This window comes from Bos indicus, chromosome 20 (genome assembly GCF_029378745.1).
Source record: "Bos indicus isolate NIAB-ARS_2022 breed Sahiwal x Tharparkar chromosome 20, NIAB-ARS_B.indTharparkar_mat_pri_1.0, whole genome shotgun sequence".
NCBI classification, from domain to species: Eukaryota; Metazoa; Chordata; class Mammalia; order Artiodactyla; family Bovidae; genus Bos; species Bos indicus.
In genome coordinates this window covers 56,273,692-56,287,287 of record NC_091779.1, presented here as the reverse complement: position 1 = coordinate 56,287,287, position 13,596 = coordinate 56,273,692, and the positions used below count along the sequence as shown (strand labels likewise).

The 13,596-nt window shown below is 48.4% G+C and overlaps 1 protein-coding gene across 1 annotated transcript in view; it reads right to left on the bottom strand.

Annotated features, from left to right (window-relative positions):
• Positions 1-3,925: 3,925 nt before the first annotated feature.
• The window catches only part of MYO10 (myosin X), a 259,996-nt gene continuing 250,325 nt past the window's right edge, over positions 3,926-13,596 (bottom strand). Inside the window, exons 36-41 of the mRNA XM_070774825.1 lie at positions 12,594-12,801; positions 11,370-11,506; positions 10,043-10,163; positions 9,167-9,619; positions 6,930-7,121; positions 3,926-5,417 (exon numbers count right to left, since the gene is read on the bottom strand). Coding sequence (XP_070630926.1) covers positions 5,316-5,417; positions 6,930-7,121; positions 9,167-9,619; positions 10,043-10,163; positions 11,370-11,506; positions 12,594-12,801 — 1,213 coding nt within the window. The 3' untranslated portion in view covers positions 3,926-5,315. The remainder of the gene's footprint in view (positions 5,418-6,929; positions 7,122-9,166; positions 9,620-10,042; positions 10,164-11,369; positions 11,507-12,593; positions 12,802-13,596) is intronic.

Here is a 13,596-nt window from a genome sequence, read left to right as displayed (position 1 = left end):
TGAACTAAAGACAGGCACTGTCTCTATACTTTAAAAACATCTTTAATTTTCCCACATCTTTCCCTCACTCAAAATGCTGCAAGCTTTCTAAGCAGCTTCCTTTTTATTTCCTTCAGAGGGTTTCCTCTAAGATGCCGCTTTTTATTGAAAAATTATTTATTAATGTGTCTTTTCTGTTGGGGGTAAGGACCCAGCTTCTACCAGCTTTGGGGAGCCGACTATGCATCTCGTTTCCACTCTGCCTGCAGCAATGTCACCTCGGAGCTTGCAATCAGCCATAGTGGGAATATTGCCACCCTGGAAATCAGCAAACACTACAAAATGGGATTGTTTTCCCTGGGGAGCCCGGAGATGAATTTATCTGCCAGCAAGTCACTGCTGCCAGAACATCGAGTGCTGGAGAATTACAGCTCTTGTCATCCTGACTCAGACACTAGGTCTCAGCAGTAAACGTCAGGGTCACCTTCCCACTGCTGGGCAGAAGAATGCTCTAAGTTCGGGTGACAAACGGAGGCAAAATTAAAATAGGGCCAGCCGGCTGAGGTATGTGCCACTGAGTTGGAGCCAGCAATATGGGCTGACACATGGGTGAGGCAGAGTGTGCATCAGACAAGGCTGGATGCAGCCGGGCAGAAAGCACAGGGCATGTAGTAGAGATTCATCTTTTGGTTAGGTTACAGGAGGGTTTTCAGTGCAAGAGTGCGTTGGGCTTCCCAGGTGGCACTCTGCCAATGCAGACCTAAAGGACTCAGATTTGATCCCTGGGTTTGGAAGATCCCCTGGAGGAGGGCAACCCAGTCCAGTATTCTTGCCTGGAGAATCCCATGGATAGAGGAGCCTGGTGGGCCACAGTCCATAGGGTCACCGGACACAACTGAAGCGACTGAGTATGCACGCATATTTGGATTTATGTTTGATAAAGACATTCCAGGCATCTTGTCTGTGGATAACAGCATATGAGGATGGGGTGAAGGGTACCAAAGATGGAAGTATGGAGACCAAAAAAGATGCCATCTGGGGCTGGGGAGCTAGGACATGGCTTCTGACCTTTGTCCTGACACCTGCTCCATGCCTACAGCTCTGTGCTCAGGCTCCTTGAGGGCCCCCCCCCCCAGGAATTCCCTCTGCCGCAGGGCAAGACCCACTCAAGGTGCCCCACTCTTGAGGGAGCTCCTCCACGCCCCTCCCAGTCACATGGACCTACGTGCTCTGGGCACCTGGAACACCACTCCCTGGATTTCCTGGAACTCGCCTGACCACTGCGGTCACCTTGTGTGGTCACGTAGCATCTTCACCTGCATCTGTCTCATCTCCACAACCCCTTGAGAGTTGGGGCTGGGACTTGATCACTATGTCTGGCTAAACTCAGCTTCTGGGGCGTTCCCGGAGGGCACCATGCTGGATTTCTTGGGCACGTGGACAGAAGACATTTTCTGTCCTGAAGAAGCTCTTGTCAAAACCTAGGGACTGATCAGGCAGAAACCAGATCTGTGCTGAGAAATGCAAGGAGGGCCGATCAGGAAGGTCATTCAATATGGTGGACAAGACAAAGCAACAGATCCAAAACCAGGGACTCTATTCTATGTCTGACATGTGAAGTCAAAATCCCAACTAGAGCTAACAGCTGGTCACAAAGGAGATAGCATACTTCTGTAATTACTTAAAACAGGGGTCCACAAACTCCTTCCACAAAGGACCAGAATGTAAATACTTGGGCTTTGCAAGAGCTCCTGTCACAACACACCAACTCTGCTGTTGAATGGTAATCACACTTCTAGATACCACACAAATCAGCAGGCAGAGATGTGCTATTTAGAAAGTATTCAGAATAACTATTTAGAAAGCAGTTGGTCTCTGGGCTATAGTTTCCAGACCTCTGACCTAAAAGATCAAAATTACAGATTTGAAAATGGTAATGCCAAACTTAGAATCCAGATCCAACGCTTTCCCAAATATCATGATGTTTCTCTGGTCAGTTGTACAAAACAGGCATAAAGGTACTGGTTAAATTTGGGTGAGTGAGTGCAAGTCACTCAGTCATGTCCGACCCTGTAGGACTCCATGGGCTGCAGCCCGCCAGGCTCCTTTGTCCATGGGATTCTCCAGGCAAGAATACTGGAGTGGGTTGCTATTCCCTTCTCCAGGGAATCTTCCTGACCCAGGGATCAAACCCAGGTCTTCAGTTTTATATATTGTTTTGTTCACTACTATTAATAGATAATAAGGTTTAGTGGATCAGAATTTTTATGTTCTTTAAAGCACATATTTGTATACCCAAAGGACACATGTATTTCTATTATATATCAAAGATCCCAATGGATGAGATAGATTAAATATAGAATTTGACTAGAAGTGTGTATGTGACCCAACTTAAGGTGCTTAGTAACAAGTCTCACAAATGTTTGCTTTGTTACATTTCTGAACTATTTTTAGAGATAAATCAAGTGGGCTTTTTTTTCCTCTCCAAAGCTGTCTAGGACACAAAAAGGACTAGGCACCTCTAGAGATACCATGTACAGTCATATCTAAAATATCCTGGGAGAAAAGGAAGGTGAAGAGTTTATGCTTTTGTGTATTTCTTAAAATGGAAGGGGTTGGGAATATTTATGTGAGTATATGCTTGGAATATTTCTGGAAGAACATTCTAAAAAATGGTAAAAATAGTTTCTGGGGAATTAAATTGGGTAAACCAGGGGATCACAGCTGGGTGGAAAAGTCATTTTACTCTCACTGTTTGAATAAGAAAAACCCCACCTATGTGTATTATCTTCTAAAAGAATTAAAAATTAGAACAAATGAAAAAACTAGGTTGTCCAACTAGTTGTCCATGTTGATGCCTTTCTCTGTAGTAAGCAGAGACTCCACATTACTCCACAGGTCACGTGCACAAACCTATTAGCCTTACGCACAATGAGTGCGTGTCAATCTGGTGAAATCAGAATAAACTGCAGATGGAGGAAACTCAGTTTCTTAGCTGCGATCTTTTCTGCAATTGTGTGAGATGTTACCCCTGAGGACACCCAGGTGAAGGGTGTAGAGGCCTTTCTGTACTTCTATTCCAACTTCCCTTGAATCTGTAATTACTTCTAAATAAAATGTTACATTGAAGCTATTGATGGGTAAACGCTTCTGTGTAGAGAGACCTGGGTCCAAGTCTGGCACTGCTGCAATGCCTCAGCCAAGTCACTTTGCCTGTCTCTGCCCACTTCCTCATTATGTGACTGGGGGCGTGGGGCACCCTTCTGGGGTATGAGAAATTATAGAGGCGGTCCTGAGTGGTCAGTAGGGGAAAAGGCACTTCTGCCGGCTGCTCTTGGGGCCTGAAATAAAAACAGTGACAAAAATAAAATACCGGAGTCTTAGCTCACTTTTGTTTGGTCACCTCCAGGCCAAGTGCTGGGGGGCACTTGGCTTCGGATCACCTCCTGATCGCTCCTGGGAGGCGGCAGCTCCAGGACACACAGGTGATGAGAAGGACACTGGGGGGACCAGTGACGTCACATGCCACGTCTGATTGAGGAGCCTGTGTAGGTTCTTTGGGGGAAATCGGTCGCTAAACCAATTCCCTGTGTATTCTGCTCACAAGCAGGTGAGTGGGGCTGCAAGCAGGTGGCGGGACAGAGGCTCCGCCATCAGGTGTCTTGGGGCTCCGCTACAGGAGACAGTCCAACATCCGCAATTCAAGTCCTCAGAATTCTGCGATTTCACTGAACCTGGTGTTTACCTTCTCCGCTTTCTGGGGTCATGCTCTGTGTCTAAAAAGCTGCTGAAATGACGACGTGGTTGACATATAGTCCTGATGATCAAGTGCATGAAACACACAGCTTTGGCCCTTTGAAGCCTTAAGCATTAAAATGAAAACCCAACAAAAACACAAAGCCCATGTGGTATTGAGAGCCACCCCATAAAGAAAAGACACTGAACGTTAGCTAGTATCTTTTATTGTCAGACTTTCTTGAGCCAAGAAACAATGATTCCGCATGGCTATCCATAGGGATAAGGCAAGTTTCTTCTCTTGGTGGGTAGACTTAGTTGGCCTAAGTCTTTACAAGTTTTCTGTATAAAAATAGAAGTCCAAGACCAGATTATCTTTTGTCTGGTCATAAATGCTGATTTATTTACAGGGGCCTTGTTCAGGCCACCATTATAAACTTGGGATAAAATAGGTGTGTATTTTATTAAAGCCTCAGCATTGAATGTCAGGGTCCTTTAAAGATTTGCTCAAGTTGCTTTCAAGGAAGGTGACAGCTTTCCCTCATATTCAAACAGGGTTAAGTCACAATCTATCCACAGAGTGATTCAAGCTAACCTTCCAGGAAACATTTTTTAACTTAAATCTCTTAGAAACTGAAGACTCCAAAGTGACTTCATACAGTTCTAAAAGCAGCCTTGGAGCCAGCTGTTTAAGAGTGGTTTATAAATACAGTTATTTGCAGGCTGCACATCTGTTTATAATACAGCAGACACAGACTGCAGACTTTGCTACATGTAATACAAACTGGAGTCAAAAATGTGGCTTTCGAACTACAGCAAAGACAGGAAAAATCCAGGATTCCGGGTTGTTAGTAAAACCACCTTGCAAAGTAACAGTTGAGGACTCTTGACTCTGAACGATTAAAATATACAGATGCTACACCATTCATTGCACATCCTCTTTCCCTTCGCTTTCAAGGCTCGCGGAACAATGATGAAAGTGATGTGTTTATGAACACATGCGTGCACAGGCAAGCGCATGCACGTTAAAGATGAAACAGAGAAGAAGTTAATAGGCGTCTGTGAGGAAGGCTGCCAGCAGCTCTCCACCTAAAACAGACCATCCTCTTACGCTCTCTCTCCGTCCCTCTCCCCAACTCCCTCACCTTCCCTCCCAGGGGAAATCAGGCCATCGGGAGGTTAGTGCAGAATTGATGGATCGACGCCCCTCCCCCACCCCAAGCTCAGCAAGCCTTCCCGTAAAGCAGGGGCGAGCATCTATCTCCCTTCAGTAGCACAGTTACGGGGGGTTCATGTCGGCTCCACGGAGTTAAGGCACTTCCGGCTGCTTTGGTGGCAGCGTGGGTTTCGTTTCCTCTCTTTTTAAGGCATGTGTCACCTAGAGAAGTAAAGCTTTGGACACTGGGTTAAGGTGGTACAGCTGAATACACCGATCGCTGGAATGGACAGGGCGAAAGGTCCCCCAAGACACCTCTCTCCAACGAGGGGCTTCTGCAAAGTCTGGGGCGGCCGCAATTCAGACTGCAGACGCGGGAGCCGGCGGGGGCCAAGGAGCAGGGTGGCGCGTGCAGGTTTTGAGTTCGCGTGGACTCAGGCTGCCTTCACCTGGAGCTGCCCTGGCTGCTCACGGAGCGCGAGGTGCTGTAGCGCTTCTTCACGATCATGCTGATGTAGGCTTTCATGAGCTTGGCCACGTCCACCACCTGCCGGGGGAGCAGAGTCGGACCACGGTCACCAAGTGTCCGCAAGGCCAGGGCGCCCAGGCTAACAATCAGACACCCTCCGCCCAGCGCGGGCAAGCGGGGGTCCGTCCCGCCTGCAAAAGCCAGCAACCTGCCCCGTGTGAATCCACGAATTCAGCCAAAAGTTCAACTGCTTTTGCCCTTTTGCTCCTGGTGGGGAGAACGGACTCGTGGCCTCGTCCTTCCACTGCGCCACCTGGTGGTTGCCTGATGTAAAACTGTCGCATTTTGCAGGTAAAATAAAGCCCCCCACCTAATCACATTAAGGGTCTTGGTATGATCAGGGCTGGGATGACTGTCCCCATTGAAAATAAGGGCAACACAACAGAGCCCACATCACAGCTTTTAAAGATTGGATCCCATCCTGCCAGTCAGCATCTCGTGATTACAGCTGGAGAAACAGAACTGAGGGCCGGGGGGCGGCGGGCGGAAATGGGGACCACCACCTCCCACCCCACCAAGAGCCACCCACGCAGGTTCTGCTCCCTGCAGACTCTGCACGTGCAGGGGCTCTTTCATGGTGTGTTCACTGCCGCCCCTTTCCGGCCCATTCCTCCCGATGGCTGGCCTGGGTCCCTGCAGAGACATCCTAACTGGCTTCCGTCTTCCTGATCGCTCTTCCTTCTAATCCCACTGGACATCCCTGTAAAAGCACTGTCCTAACACACCATGCACAAAGATCTCACAGCGGTTCTCTGCTCTCTACTGGAGTTGACCAAACCCAGCAGCCGGGCACCAGGGACCCTCCTTCCACCCCACCGCACACCTCCTGCACCACATCTGTGGTCCAGTCATCACCTCCCAGCACCTCACCCTCACTTGGGATTCACGCCCATTTCTCACCTTTGCTTGCTGGCAGCTCACTGTGTGGAGACCTCAACAGGCTTCCTGCATTCTCATCATGATTACTACTACATTTTATGCTTTGGAGTAGGATGGCATATATACAGGGGTGTTTTGTGATTTTTTATTGTGAGAATTAGCTCTTCCCAGGATGGGCTGCCACTCACTCCCTCCTGCTCCGTGGACACTGCCTGGCCCTAGTCTCATGGCTGTGATCCACTGCCACCTTGTCTAATAATTTTAGCAAGGCTTTATTGCCAAATTATATATAATTTTTTGGACCTCTATGTCACTTCCCTTTCTCCTCCTTCAAGGGTAAGACCCCCCTGACAGCTGGAAACCAAATCTCTTCATTTCTATGTCACTTCCCTTTCTCTTCTTTTCCTGCAAGGGTAAAATCCCCTGACAGCTGAAAACCAAATTTCTCCATTGCAAAGGTATACAGAAGAAACGTGGGACTGTCAGATTTTGGCCTGTGAGAAACCTGCAGCAGGGGAGGGACCACCATACTGTATTTTCCTATGTCTTAGAGCGAAATATGCAAATAAAGCTATTTGGTCAAAGGCATCAGGAACTGGGATGTTGTCTTGCTAGTTCATCAAGGCCACGGACGAAAGGTTTGCCTCTTACCTCACTGGTTTCAAAGAGCAGCTCCCTCTCATCGACGACGATCTTGTAGGTGTTGGCCAGGGGGGCACCGAAGGAGAGGATGTGTTCGTACTGGAAGACTTCCAATGGCCTCCCCTCCCCACGCTTGTAGACAGAGACCGCATCGGCGCTGACGCCCAGCCAGAGGTCCTGGGGAAAGCCACCTTCCTTGCACTGGGGGGCGGGCAAGAGTTGGGGCAAGATCAGATCAGCAAAGTCAGAAACAGGACACAGAAACCACAAGAAGGGCTCTGAGCCCAGCCCTCTGCATGGTGTACTGAACACATTCAATGTGTCTTTATGCAGAGGGCAACTGAAATACAAGACGTGAGAAATGGTAGCTCTCTGACTGCCTTGATTGATTTCTGACCAACTCATCAACCCCATGCATTTGGAGAACACCAACTGGTAAATTCAGCATCTTGCTTGGACTCTCCACCTCTCAACATCACCACTGTCTTGGCCATGTGAATTAGCTATGTGAAGGTGGCCACAGGCGAGAAACTCGACAGTAATTTCCCATCAAATCAAGCAGCCTATTGCTGCATGCTAAATGACTTCAGCTGTGTCTGACGCTTTGCGCCCTACACACTGTAGCCCAACAGGTTTCTCTGTCCATGGGATTGTCCAGCCAAGAATACTAGAGTGGGTTGCCATGCCCTCCTCCAGGGGATCTTCCCTACCCAGGGATGGAACTGGCATCTCTTACATCTCCTGCACTGGCAGGGGGGTTCTTTACCACTAATGCCGCCTGGGGATTCCTGTCTATCTCTAGTTCCGCCTCAATCCTGTTTTGGATGGGTGTTCTTCAAATACAAAATCTAGGATCATAGAGGGAAATTCTCCAAATATGTGCTGTGCAGTTTCAGCTCCTCCTGCAAAATACATCTTGTGACAAGTAGCAGCAATGGCCTTTTGTGTGTATGGTGGTTGATCTCATTCGTTTACCAACAGACTTTTTTGCACACATAAGTGGAGAGAGATAGGAGCTGGGATATAGGGATGACACCACCAGTCAATGGGACGCAAGAGGGATACGCATCGGTGACACAGGAGACAAGGTACTTGTACAAAGCACCTGACTTAAAAACAAATGTAACCGACTCAACCAATCAACCCATCCACCCAAAGATGGCATCCAGTGAAAACTCATGGAATAGAGATCAATATTTAGGGTTTTATAAAGCCTTCTTTAAAAGTCAACAAATAACATGCTGAATGACTCTGATCATAAGAAAAATAGATGCTCATCTAGACCAAGAGTTGGCAAACTTATCTGTTAAGGAACAGACGGCAAACATTTTAGGTTTTGTGGTATTGATCACAGCTATTCAACTCTGTCATTTCAGCCTGAAAACAGCCAGAGAAAAATACATAAAAGAAAGCACTGCTGTATTCCAATAAAACTTTATTTACAAAAAAAAGAAGGCAGGCAGCATTTGGCCCTCAGGCTGCAGTTTGTCAAGGCTTGATCTTGATCATTAATAAAATTCTCTTCCAATAAATGGTCTACTTAAAAAAAGAAAAAGGATATGAATCAGTACTGGGTTGATGCAAACTTAGCCAAATTCCAATTGTGTAAAAGAAATTTTTCCCTACAAATAGTCATGGGAAAAACAATTAAAATCCAAGTGTATCCAAATTTTCTAATTTTATGGACATACTGCTAAGATATTTTTAAAAACTTTAATGCAGATTTTTACCAGCACTTTTTCATTGGGTGTACGGCTTGAATGAGAGTCAGTTACTTAAGAATAAATAATATCTTAATTTTCCACTTGCTTCTAACATTACAAGTAATTACTGAAAAGGAGGAAGAATACTTTGGGTGGGTACAGGAGGGTGTGAAGGGTAAAACTGGGGAGCTCTAACCTACAAGGCAGGGCTTCCCAGGTTGCGCTAGTGGTAAAGAACCCACTTGCCAAAGCAGGAGACATAAGAGACACGGGTTTGATCCCTGGGTGGGGAAGAAGCCCTGGAGGAGGGCATGGAAACCCATTCCAGTATTCACCCCTGGAGAATCCATGGACAGAGGAGCCCAGTGGGCTACAGTCCACAGGGTCACAAGGAGTCTGATATGACCGAACGACTTAGCATGCACGCAACCTCAGAGGGTAAGAGAGCCACGTGTTCCACCCAGTCCTCCTTCCCCTTGACCTTGACCGAGGTCACACTGACAGGTGTGCAGCCTGGTCCAGGAAGCAGCAGCCCGCTCTCACCTCCACGTCGAAGAGCGTCGACCCGTACCCAGGCCACTCCTTGATCAAGGCCATGTACTTGGCCATGGCCTGTTCCTGGCTCATGCCCTGGAACTTCTTCCACTTGTCCAGGATGCTGGCCCGCGCGGAGCACACCTCCTCCTTGACCCACATGTCCACCATCTGCTCCTCCTCTGCCTTCTGCCGTATCGCGGAGCCCGTCCGGAAGCTCCGCCGCAGGGTCCCCTCCAGGAAGCTCGTGCGCCTCTTCTCCAGCCGCTCCCCCGGCGTGAAGCTCTTGGTGGATTGGCTGATGCGGGCCTTGAGCCTCTGCAGCGAGTAGACCTCCTCGAGGGGCGGTACCGGGGCGTGCGGTGCGTAATCCCCCTGCAGATACTGGAGCCGCAGGGCAGCCAGCACCTGCAGGTTCTCCTCGGGGGCCGGGTAGTGGCCATGGATGACGGCTTCGTGGGCCTGTGAAGAAGTAGTCGATGGCTTCATGGGGCGAGACACTGCCGTGTGACACGACACCCACCTGGCTTGCTCCCTCAAACCATCAGGATTTCTCTCAAATGCCATCTTCCATAAAATGGTACCCTAACACCCCTTTGTGGCTTTAAATTTCTCCCTGGCAATGGGTACCACTGAAAACGTGTATTTATTATTTCCTCTCCCTCTCACTCCTCCCTATCCCCAACTCGGACAGTTCCTGGTACAGGCATTCATATGAAACGTACCCAAGTTTCCTTCTACCAGTGAATAAAAGAGCATCCCTCACTGGTGACGCTGAGAATTCTACGGCCATGCCTGGGGTCTAAGGACTAGCAGTTAACCTGAGAAGGGTATGAATGGGTTCACCCCTGCGTGTCTGCAAAGGAACCTAAGAACTCCATTTACCTGTTCAAACATAAAGGCGAATTCCACGCTGTCTTTTGGCACGTTGTCTGTGTCCAGGAAGCAGTAAAGTTTGAAGTAGAATTTCCAGGGCTGCTCGCCCACCTCTGAAGTGGCGGCCAGCCTACAGACAAGCGGAGAGACACGCAAGGAGTAAAACCGGATACGGGCCATGAGTGACCCACAGGGCCATCAGCGCATGGGATGTATTCTACATCAGGATTCAGACACCCTATCTGGGCTCAGAGCAGAGTGTGGAGGTGGGATGGTGGGAGAGAAAACAGAGCCAGGGTGAACCCTGCTAACTTATCCAGAGGCGAAAAATATGCTTTCATCCTAGTTTTAAAGACAACAAACAGGCAGCCTTCAGTTAAACTGAGCTAACGAGTATTTTCTGAGTGCCCACTCTGGTTAGTTCCAGCTAAGCATTCTGATGCATTCAGAGGAAGAAAAGAAACAAAGCCTATTCCTTCATTCCCTTTGACAGCTCTCAAATATTTATAACAACTGACCTGAGGAATTCCCCTGACAGTCCAGCGATTAGGACTCTGCCCTTCCACTGCCCAGGTTTGATCCCTGGTCTACTAAGGTCCTGCAAGCGCACAGCGCAGCAAAAAAAAAAAAAAAAAACAAACCCAACCTGAACAAAAACTGACGTGAATAGCAGGGAAGCTGTGTTTACATAAAGTAGAAATGTCTGTTTTGTTTTTTTTTCCCCATTTTGGCTTATTTCCAACAAAGCACTTAGACCAGGCCCACCCAGAAGAGAGGATGTCACTTCTCAGAGACTTGAAGTTTGGGGCTGCTGTAAACCTCGTGGTCTCCTGCCACATTTCTAAGTTAAAGCTGCTTCTGCCCCTTATGCAGTCGGGGAGGGCGAGGGCCCAGCCTGGCCAAAGTCTTGTTATTGGCACTAGCATCTTTCTAAAGTAGGAATATCTTCTGTGTTACTTGGGGGCTGTGAATATTGTAGGTCCAAGAGATACTAAGTGGGGTTTGAAGAGTTTATAAGCTGGCTTCTGTCTACTCGTCCAGCTTCAAAGCTAATGACAAGTGAAGATCTGAGAAAATCAGAAAATTCAGAGATAATGGGAACAACAGGGGACTGAGAGAAAGAATGGGGCAGAGGAACAAGGATGAGTGAATCCTATTTGAGACAGTGGCTCTATAGGGAAACAGGCAGCAGAGAGAGATGAGAAATTAAAAATGCTTCAACACAGGTAAAATGAGACTGATTCGAACACGCGCTGAAGCTGAAAATGGAATAGAAGTTCAAACCCTTTCTCTTCTTTCCTCTAATCTGCTGGCACTTCGGGGAGAAGGAACTTACTTTTCAAACTTTGCTAACACATCTGCTACGATGGTCCTGCTCTCGATGGCTTTATCGACGTGTCCGTTGTACTCAAAGAGTGCGAACATGTTTCTGCTGTCCTCCATGGCCAGGCCTCGGATCAGCTTCTCCACCACCTGGAACACACGGGGGCCTCAGCTGTGGTTCTAGAACATGCCTTTATCAGAAGCCAGAGGGCGCTGCCGGCACACGCGAGGGTCCAAGCAGCTTTTCCACACCATCGTGTGTGGAATTTCAAAGGTGCCGTACCCCCTGGTTCTCTTGAAATCAGTTCTCTGTCTTCCTTGCCAAAAAGAACACAGGCTATTCTACCTCCTGGTATGGGCAGATGCTGGGCCAGTTTCTTGCAAACTAGCCAAGTGCATGAAACTAAAGTCCTTTTGGGGACTTGCCTGGTGGTCTAGTAGTTAGGAATCCGCCTTCCAATGCAGGTGACGTGGGTTTGATCCCTTGTTGGGGAACTAAGATCCACAGGCCACAGGGCAACTAAGCCTGTGTGCCCACACATGAGAAGCCCGCACACCGCAACAGAGACCCAGCTCAGCCAAAATAAACAGATAAATACAATTGTAAACAACAACAAAAATAAAGCCCCTTTGTCTAACAGTGATTTCCGTTGATATTTCTGCTGCACCAGCTTTCCTGGGTTTTATTGTACTATTCCTTTTAGCCCATGAGTTTTATAATATTAATACTAAGTTTACATTGAAAAAAGAAAGAAACTGTGCTCCCTTCTCCTACTGCTCTAGATTGCTGTTGTTTAGTCACTGAGTCACGTCTGTCTCTCTGTGACCCCACGGACTGTAACCCGTCAGGCTCCTCTGTCCTTGGGATTCTCCAGGCAAGAATACTGGAGTGTTGCCTTGGTCTCCTCCACGGGATCTTTCCCACCCCGGGATTAAACCCATGTCTACTGTGGCTCCTGCATTGGCAGACAGATTCTTTACCAGTGAGCCACCGGGGAAGACCCATGTTCCAGATTATTTGTGTGGCAAACAGAAATACTTTACTGCAGAAACGATCAGATACACCCTCGTCACGGTGGCTGAGTCAGGTCCATAACGCCTACTAGACACTCCACTGCTTCTCAGATTAGCAGGAGTACGGGCATGTCCTCGTTTACTGAGCAGCGGCAGTACGCCAGCCGGACTGCGCACGGTTTTCCTGTCTGAGGAAGCGCGTGGGCCTGGGCCTCCCGCTTACCTCCCCGGCCGTGGTGTGGGAGTTGACAGTGATCTTGCAGGAGCCCCCACCGTGGCAGTGCACCGTGGACGTCATCTCTTGCCGATGGATCAGAGCTTCTATCTCATCTCGCGAAGGCACAAACTCTCTGCATTTGGTTTTCTTAAGAGATTCGTAAATGAAGAGGGCATATTTTTCCATCTCAGTTCCTGGAAACTGTTCCCGTATCCTAGGAGACAAACACCGACCGTTAGTTGCCAGACTGAGCATGGCTGGCTACGGAGAGCTGGGCAGCTTCAAGGCGCCGCAGACCAAGGTGGCCAGTGGGGTCCCAGTGGGGAGCGGAGCCAGTGCCAGCCACTTCTGTAGTTCACCCTGTGCTGTTTAAGACGAAAGCAGCACAAAGGGAGAGACAGAAAGGAAGGAAGGAAGGAAGAAAATCCAGAGACCAAAGAGCCCAAGTATGACTAGGAGCAACTTTTGCTACCAGCTGACCTATGCAGATCTATTATGATTGAAAAAGCCACGTGCCTCATACTGTCCTGTGAAAATCCCTTCTTCACAGTTAATCTGCATCTGAATCAGTTTCCACCTGCTTGATCTGAAACAAATATCTAACGGTTTTTGTTTTTTTTTTTTCCTGTTTTTATAGAGTTTGCATGTGCTAAGTTGCTTCATTCATGTCCAACTCTCTGCAACCCCATGGACTACAGCCCACCAGGCTCCTTTGTCCATGGGGATTCTCCAGGCAAAAATACTGGAGTGGGTTGCCATGCCCTCCTCCAGGGGATCTTCCCAACCCAGGGATCGAGCCCATCTCCTGCATTGCAGATGGATACTTTACTGCTGAGCCACCAGGAAAGCCCTCATATAGAGTGGTGGCATTCAATTTATCCAGCGTCCTACACATCAGGACCTCAAAGTGACCTGGTCCCTGGACCAGCCCCGTGTGGTTTAGAGACACAAAGGTCGTTTGCCCCTGGTGAGCTGCTCCAGTGACCTAGGAGGCTGAGCCACACCAGGC